Source organism: Psammomys obesus, unplaced genomic scaffold (assembly GCF_907164565.1).
Source record: "Psammomys obesus unplaced genomic scaffold, mPsaObe1.curated_primary_1811, whole genome shotgun sequence".
In the NCBI taxonomy this organism is placed as follows: domain Eukaryota; kingdom Metazoa; phylum Chordata; class Mammalia; order Rodentia; family Muridae; genus Psammomys; species Psammomys obesus.
The window spans coordinates 18,503,910-18,512,631 of record NW_026585689.1 but is presented as its reverse complement, the minus strand read 5'-3'; the positions used below and the strand labels follow the sequence as shown (position 1 = coordinate 18,512,631).

At 38.2% G+C, this 8,722-nt stretch overlaps 1 protein-coding gene across 2 annotated transcripts; it reads right to left on the bottom strand.

Annotated features, from left to right (window-relative positions):
* Positions 1–1,084: 1,084 nt before the first annotated feature.
* Cggbp1 (CGG triplet repeat binding protein 1) lies at positions 1,085–8,691 on the bottom strand. Of its 2 annotated transcripts, none has more exons than XM_055594512.1 (2): positions 8,063–8,691; positions 1,085–4,909 (listed from the first exon to the last, which is right to left on the bottom strand). In XM_055594512.1, exon 2 carries the CDS (start codon positions 4,885–4,887, stop codon positions 4,384–4,386), a length of 504 nt encoding a protein of 167 aa, XP_055450487.1. In that variant the 5' UTR covers positions 4,888–4,909; positions 8,063–8,691; the 3' UTR covers positions 1,085–4,383. The 2 variants fall into 2 exon arrangements, with proteins under 2 accessions (XP_055450487.1, XP_055450493.1); XM_055594518.1 differs by having other exon boundaries at positions 1,085–4,906.
* Positions 8,692–8,722: the final 31 nt, after the last annotated feature.

Here is an 8,722-nt window from a genome sequence, read left to right as displayed (position 1 = left end):
TTTTTTTTTTTTTTTTTTTTTTTTTTTTTTTTTTTTTTTTTTTTTTTGTTTTTTTTTTTTTTTTTTTTTTTTTTTTTTTTTTTTTTTTTTTTTTTTGTGTGTGTGTGTGTGTGTGTGTGTGTGTGTATGTTTTGTGTGGCTCTGGCTGTCATGTAGCTCTGTAGACCAGGCTGGCCTGAAACTTGGAGCTTCGACTGCCTCTGCCTCCTGAGTACTAGGGATTAAAGGTGTGTGCCACCACCACCAGGCTTTGGGTTACTTTTAACAAGACAAGGTTCTTTGGAAAACCTGAGGACAGTTCTCGAACATAAAACTGAACAGTATGGATTGATTTCTAAAGATCTTTCCTACCATTTTGGTTTCAGAAAAAACAAAACACAGAACTCTTTCATTGTTCTCTTTGTTACAGATGTGAACAGAGGCTAGGAGCATGTCAAAGCTTGTAAAATCATTGAAAGACAATTTTATCCTAGTTGATGAGTTAAAAAAAACATACAAGATATAAGCTATACACATACACACACGTATTTTGAAATGCAGTCCTGCCTGTGGTCATGACATTCTTGAAGATTTATGTTTATGTGTGTCTGTGTGAATTTATAAGCACCTATATGTAGGTGCCTGAGGAAGCTAAGAGTGTGTTGGATCCCCTGGAGCTGGAGTTATAGGCTTTTCTTAGTCAATCAGTGTGGGTGCTGGGACCCCTGCATAAGAGCAATGAGTCCTCTTCAACCACTGAGCCATATCTCAGGCCTTTCATAATACTTGTAAAGTAAAATGTCCCCATTAAAATGTTGACAGAACTTACCCAGTGCCTATAGTATTCTGGAACAGGACAGTTTGAAGCTATGATGGTACTGTGGCTTAAGAAAAGGTTAACACTACAAACAGGAGAAACGAGTGGTTGAAAATCAAAATTCAGTAGGCAAAACAAAATGTCAGTGGCTCACAAAACATGATTTCAAAAACTTCAGAAACTTTTTTGAAATTTATTTCTAAATGTCACAAACTTTTAAAAAGCAACACATTCATACTAAAATACGTGCATGAGCAAAAGTAAAAAATAAACACAGGAATACGAAAATTAACATAGTAAAATTTTAATACAGTATTCTGGATACAAGTAGAAGAGCACTAGGTAAAGGACTGTAGTTACCTCAGCAATCTGTGAGTATGGGTCGAGATCAACCAAGGTTTACGATAGCCACTTCACATTTTCAGCAATGCTGACCAAAAGCCAAAGCAATCCATTATGGAAACTATAGAACTTACCCTCCATGCAAATCAATTATTTTAAGGTGATCCATCCTCATTGAATAGCAGTTGAGGTAAGTCAAACACAGAGAGCCCTTACAAAGACTAAGAATCAAATGAAAACATGTTTCTGGCCTTTGTTTTAGGTCACCTTAAATTTAATTTGCTTTTATGTACTGGTTAACTTTCATGTACAACTTCTTTCAGGCTGAAGTTTTAGCTTGGGAATCTTGCCAACTATACTTCCAACTTCAGAACATTACCAAGCAGACATTCAACTGTATAAAACAGTAAGATGTAAAACTTGGTAGAAGTTTTCTGATCCCTTAAAATTCAGTAGGGCCACAGGCATTAACTGGAAGTAGCATTTACTAAATAATATTTGAAAGCCTTAATCAAAGATAATGAATAAAATAACTATATAGGCTCTCATACACAATCTAATTTCTCACTCTGTAAAAAAAATGATTACAATACTTTTCAGGCTTGCTATATGCCACAGATAATGAAAAAGAAACTAACAGAAATTCAACAAGCTAGAACTATTTACTGTCAAGATATAGTGAGGTTCTGGAAGACATACTACGGTAAGAAAACATTAACAGGTAAGCATGTGTTTAAGGTAGTTTATAAATGAAACATTACAAAGCTTGTAATAACGCATCCAACTTATATAAAAAAAAGAGCTGCTATTGGTCCAATAGTATAGCATCATACTACCACTATATAATGAAGATTGAAAGCTTCTGTACACAAGTTCACTTTGCCTCTCTCAAGTAGCTCACACCTTGGACAGTTGGATGTTATCTAACATGCCAATCAGTTTTGCAAACCTTTACCAGTTTGAGCAGGCTACTATAACCAGTTATTATTTATGAGACAAATTTAACCAGTTCCAAGAAACAAACTTTCATAATCAGTGAAGAAACATTAATACTAACTTTCCCCCAAGGGGTTGGAAACCTCATTCTAAGGACATGATACAACCTAACAGAATGAACTATGCCCCTAGAGATGTGAAAGTGGAAGAATAGTTGCAAGCCCAGAAAAAAAAGTTCTGTAGGAACTAAATAACTGTGAAATCAGTAATAAGTGCAAAGGCAAATTATTTTTCCTAGTACATTAAGCATGTTACTAGACTAGACGCTGTTCTGCCATGTTTACTGATAGTGCATAGTCCCAGACAATAGGGAATAGTCCAAATCACATGGAATCCTGAAAAATATGATTGTTTTTATTCTTAAAATAGTGGTACAAAACTCGATTTCTTTAGTTGCTTTGATTTTCTATCATCTTAGGCAATTTAAACAGGGTTGCCTGCAAATTCTTTGAGGAAGTAGAAGCAATCACTGTTTACACTTTGCTGCTGGTCTCTGTGTACTTTCCCAACTGCAGTCAGTAAACGACTAGTCTAGGCATTTATCTGCTACATGAATATAGCCAAACATGAGAAAGTAGAAACTGCAATTTTTGAGGACTGATTTTTTTTTTCTTCCATAGCAGGCTTTTAAAATAATAACAAAGCAAGTGGTCACTTTGACAACCGGAATTGGGAATGTTAAATCTACAAAAGATCCTTAAGACAAGCTTTTCTTAAAAACACAAATTATTGCTGGGCGTGGTGGTACACGCCTTTAATCCCAGCATTCAGGAGGGAATAAAGAGGCAGGTGGAGCTCGAGGCTAGCCTCAAATGAGTTCCAGGACTTCCAGGGCTATGTAGAAACACCCTGTTTCAAAAAACCAAAAACAAAACCCCACAGATAATATTATTTTTTTTTTTAAATTAACTTTGGCTTTTTGTTTAATGGAAATTTGTGGCACAATGACCTCAAAGATAACTCCAAGTCAATCGGGACATCTTGCCACTGATTTACAATAGAAATATAACTTCAATGTTTTCAACTATTTGATTTTTTTATATTAAAGCTCTAATCTAAGTCTTCAGTTACTAAACTTTTAAAAAATATAATTCGGATCTGATGACAAGGGCTTATCCGAGCTAATTTACTTCTAAAAAGCTTACAGAAGAGGTTCAGAGAACCTAAACATGGTTGACCTTTAACAGAACTGATTATTTCCTGACTCAAACAGCTAAGCAGCATTCTGCTTTATTTCTACTATAGAATTCTTGCCTCATTTTCTAGACAACTGTTTAGCATCCAAGTTTTAAAACCTGCATCACCAAAGGCAAAGCAGTAAAAGTGAAATTAAAACTCATTTCTAGTCTATTTACCTAAATAAACTCTTATAAAATCTTATGGAAAAATTAATGTATAGAAAGCAATTTTATTTGTTGTCAGCCAAAAAGTAACTATTAAGTCCCTGTAAAAAGAGAAAACTGAACCATAGTGTATTTAAATGAAAAGATCAGTTCTGTAGTCTTTTAATACCAAGACATAAAAAGTTTGCAAATCCAAGATGGTATTTAACATGAAAACTATGGTTCAAAAATTTGTGTTCATAGTTCGAGACTAAAATCTCATCACTGCAAAATCCCCCATGGCTTTTGGCAAAGATATTAAGAGAGATTTTAGTCTTTTGGTCACTTGAAGCTGCTACTAAATATGTCTTTAAAAAGGAGAGACTGTGAGGAAGTGAAGGTTAGGCAATTATTTCACATACAAATAAAATGTAGTTTGAACAGTCATTTCTCCTGGAGCTCTCAAGCTCTAACATTTCAGGCCTTATGGAAAGACCTTGAACTTCAGTTCCTGTGAAGGGTATAGCCTGGTAGCAGCTTCAATTTTCTAGGCTAGTTCTCAATCCAAGTAATTAAGTAACCTCACAAGAAATAACCATACATGGCAACAAGGCTACACTGCAGGGAAGTTCTTCCATGCACAAACACTTCTGGAGAAAACCCATCAGTTTTCAGGATAACCACCAGGTTTCAGATAGCCTAAAACACTCTATAGCTAAGTTTTGCTTTATAGCATCGGTGACTAAAATTAGCAATAAGTTTTGCAGTGAGGTTTTTTCTTTTACCTGCAACTATATACACATTGCAAAACTATTCTGTATCACATGATTTTAAATGAAATAAATATAAAAATGAACCACACAATCAACACATTAACTTTAATACTCCACATTATTTATCTTGATCACAATGGTCATAACTGCCTTGTCAACAATCTTGTGAGTTGAGGAGCTGATTTTCATTCTCATATCCATCAGGCAGATATGCTCTCCTCAGCTGGTCTGACTTAGGTATGGATCCTCCATTCTTCACATGTCGAGACAGGAACGCTCGGACTGCGGGATGATCAGCCTTCTCCAGGGGGATGTTGGCTTCCAGGCACATTTTCACAAAGTCCTGGATAACACTGCCTTTCTCTGTCTGCGCAGTACTGTTGCACTGAAGGGATGCGGTCAGGGGCCTCTGCTTCTTTCTCACATTCTGCTCTTCGAACTCTGCCTTCCTCTTTGTGTGAGTCTTTGACTTAAGGTGGTCACTGATGGCAGACTTGCGAACATGATTCAGCACCACATTGCAAGAAGTGCAGAAGAGTTTTCCTCCATCTTCATGAAGCTCACCACCAAACTCCGTGACTCGATCCAGAGGGGTCACATACAAAGCAGTCTTAGAACGATTCCGAGCAGGTGGTGCTGTCACAACGAATCGTTCCATTTTGACTCTGAATGAAGTTCTTCTAAGACAAGAGAAAGATGTAAGCATTATGGTAATAGTTCATTCTAGAATTAGTTAATAAAATTTGGGTTTTCAATGCTTTGAAAACGCAATGAAGAACGCAATGCAATGAAGAGTTAAAGTTTAAAGCTTCTCTCCACTCATTCCCCACAAGACCGACCAAAGTTAATTCAATGATCCCCAGTGTCCTTCAAAAGTCCTTTATTCAATTTGCAGGGTGTATATCTTTTATCTGAACACTCCAGCAAGGTGCTTTATCCCTGAGACTAAAATGATTTTGATGTGTTATTAGGTATACTATCACAAACTGATTGCATAATAGTTTAAATGGAGGCTTGATACACTTTAGATTCTTTGGATAATGTTTTGCAATTGTAGATTATTGAAATGTGGACATCACGGGTTAATTTTTTTCCCTTTAATTCTACTTGTAGGTAGCATAATTACAGTATTTTTGTTGTTAACAAGTCCACTGACATCATGCGGAAACAAAGCAAGTCCTTTTCTTTCTCTGAAAACAAGTTGAGGACTTTCTTTTTTAGTTAAATTCCCATGGTTTAAAGATTACCTGTGAGCTCAGCTGGAACTGAAGTAAGGTCATTCTTAAGAGGTCTTTATATAACATGCATTATAAATATGAAAACCAGGAAGTGGTTCACAATTAATTTAATTTGTAGATTGTCTTGTTTTCTTTTTGTTGTTTTTCTCTTTTGTTTCCGGAAAATTCTGTTATTTAATTTTACCACGAAGGTTTTTACATTTATATAAATAAATCGATACATTTTGTTTTTTTAAAATCTCATCTGAAATATTCAAGGAAGACAAAACTGAAGCAAACCATCAGAAAGTAGTTCAACATTCCTTAACATTTGTGTGCACGTGGTACATACCTATATGTATATCTAACTGTTTCTGAATAGCATCTCTAACAAAATCGAGATCTGGGATTACAGACACATACCGCTGAGACCAGCTTTTACACGGATACTGGGAATATGAACTCAAGTCCACATACTTGCACAGGAAACACCTGACCTGCTAGTCCAACTTCCTAATACCTTGATTTTTATGACAAATAAATTAGATTTATGAAGAAATAACTCAACTTATTTTCTATCTATCTTGTAGAAAATCACAATCACAGCAAACATTCGAGTAGAAATAATACTAATAATCTTGGCCAAGTTAGACATAACTTCAAGTTAAAGAACTTCTTGCTGGGGAAACTTTTGAGAACTCAACTGTGTATAAACTTTGTAGAAAAACTTGTTTTCTGAAGAAATAAACAAGCAAAAACTAACAAAAAGCATAAAGTAAGTCTAACTATTTACAATGGTATTAAAGCTTGAGGCCTATATATAGTTGAAAAAAAGTATTTACTTACTTAAGACAGGATCTCACTGCCAGGTGGTGCATGCCTTTAAATACCAGCACTCCAGAGGCAGAGGCAGGGGTGTTCTACAGAGTGAGTTCCAGCACAGTCAGGGTTACAGAGAAACCCTGTCTTCAAAAATAAAACAAAGACAGGGTCTCACTATGTAGACATATAGATTGACCTATCTTTGCTGCCTCCTGAGTGCTGGGATTAAAAGTACCTGACACCATGCCTGGCAAAATAAGTTATTTCATTTCTCTTAATATGTGGCCAGTATGTGAGAGGGAGTCAATCAAAACTTGATGTTTGAAAAAGTAAATGAATGGCTGGGTGTACATTAGTGGCAGAGAACTGCCTAGCATGAGCCAAGTTCTGGGTTTGACCCCAGCAAAGAAAACCAAACCAAACCAAACCAAACCAAACCAAACCAAACGAAAACCGCAACAAAAAAACACAAAACAGAAAAAAGCCAAAAAATCAAGTAATAAAAACAAAAACCTAAGTAACTATTTATCCAAATATATAATTTAGAAACAGCTTAATACTCAATTTAGCCTAATAACAAGCTTCAAAAAACCAAAACCAAAGCAGAAAAAAACCCTGATGTCCAGGCTGGCTTTCATGTGAAATCCTCCTAAGTGTCCTGAGTTGTCGGGATTACAGGCATGTGCTATGACACCTGGCTGCTTTCTACTTCCTACATTTACGGTGTATGCATGTATATATAAATGTGTGGTGAGCACCCATGCATGGCACATGTGTGGAGCTCAGAGGACAACTAGAGGAAGCTGGATTTCCCTTTGCACCTTTACTCTTCGGTCATCTCACCAGTCCAACAAACTTCTTAAAATCTGTCATGGGACCATCAGCTTCATAAACTTACAAGCACTAAAAACCCAAGATAATGCATGTACTTTCATTGTTTTACAACCCTGGGACCATGCCTCTGAGGGAACTTCTTATAATAATCCAGACTTAAGATACTAAATTGAATGATAAATTTCAAATGGAATAATTTTGCTTTTAAAGAAGTATCTCTAAATGTCTGAAGAATTAGTTTTTATGAGTAAAATATCAAACCATGGAGGATCCCATTCCATCTGTCTACCTGCTGGGAAATACCAAGATTCTTTCAACTTTTGTCAGTATGTTAAGGAAACTCTATGGACCCAAAGTAGAGGACCTAGCAATTCTGTTAAGATACAGAAAGTATAGAATTAAACATTAATTTCTTGTGGACTTCCACCCCATTACATCTTTGGCACATAAGTCTTTCTTGTCACATTTTGTGTTAGGGTATAGGTTTTCCACAACACAAAAGACAGACAAGATGATGAATCTTGCCCAATACTCAGAGAATTACCATTACCAAGGCCTGCAACTTCTATAAGTATTTTCTACCTATGAAACAAACCTGTTCTAGTAACCAGTAGCAGCTACAAGACAGTTCTGAAAAACCCCGAGTCTTGTTTTGGGGTACAGCTTAGAATCTTTTCTGTGCAAGTACATTTAAGTACTTGGACCACAAACTTAGCAAGTGCAAGTGAGGCCTGCACTTTTCCGGTCTTTTACCTTGAAAGGTTTGTTATTGATACTGCTGATGCAAATAATCACCTCTAGAGAGGCCAAGATCTTGGTTACATGTATTTTCAGAAGTCAGAAATACTTTAAACAAAAGAGGAAGTTAAAAAGTTAAGCGTCAAGAGCAAACAAAAGCTAAGCAGCAGTTCACTAGAGCAAAACTAAACTGCTCAGAAGTTTTCAAGTCGAAATGTTTACCAGTTTAATTTCCAATTTTTTTCCTTGATATTAAATAGTGAAGGTTTTCCGGTGCAAAACTACAGACGCATCCAATCCTAGCAACTTTCCGTTTGTTCAGACCCGGAGACGCCTTCGAATCAGTTTTTCAACAGGTGGTGGTGGGGAAACAGTTTCTGGGCTTGCACCCTATTTTCCCTGCGGCGCCGGGAAGTCATGCCTTTACTGTAAAACACAAAAACAAACAGAAAAGAAAGATGGTGGAGGGGCGGGAAAGGTGGAGCGCAGGCCCGCAGCCGAGCGTCCAGGGCCACTGGCCACACAGGTGAGTCTCGGTCCCCGGTGCCCGGTTCGTAAGCTCAGGGGTCAAGCCAGCTCCGCACGGCAAGGGCCCCAGCGGGCGCCCCGCGGCCCGCGAGCTCCGCAGGCCCGAGACTCCCGTGGGGGCGGGGAAGGCGGGCGCGGGCCGCCCGACGTCTAGACAGCCTCCTCCCGCCGCGCCGGCCGGGGTGGCGCCCCGGCGCCGCGATCCCGTCTGCCGGCCGGCGCCGCGTCCCGGCTGCCCTCCGAGGCCCGAGAATTCGGCGGCCGACCCGGCCGGCCGTCCCCGGGGAGGGGGCGGCGAGCGCCGGCCGCAGCCGTTGCTGTCAGGCTGCCCGTCCCCTCCCTCCCTCCCTCCGC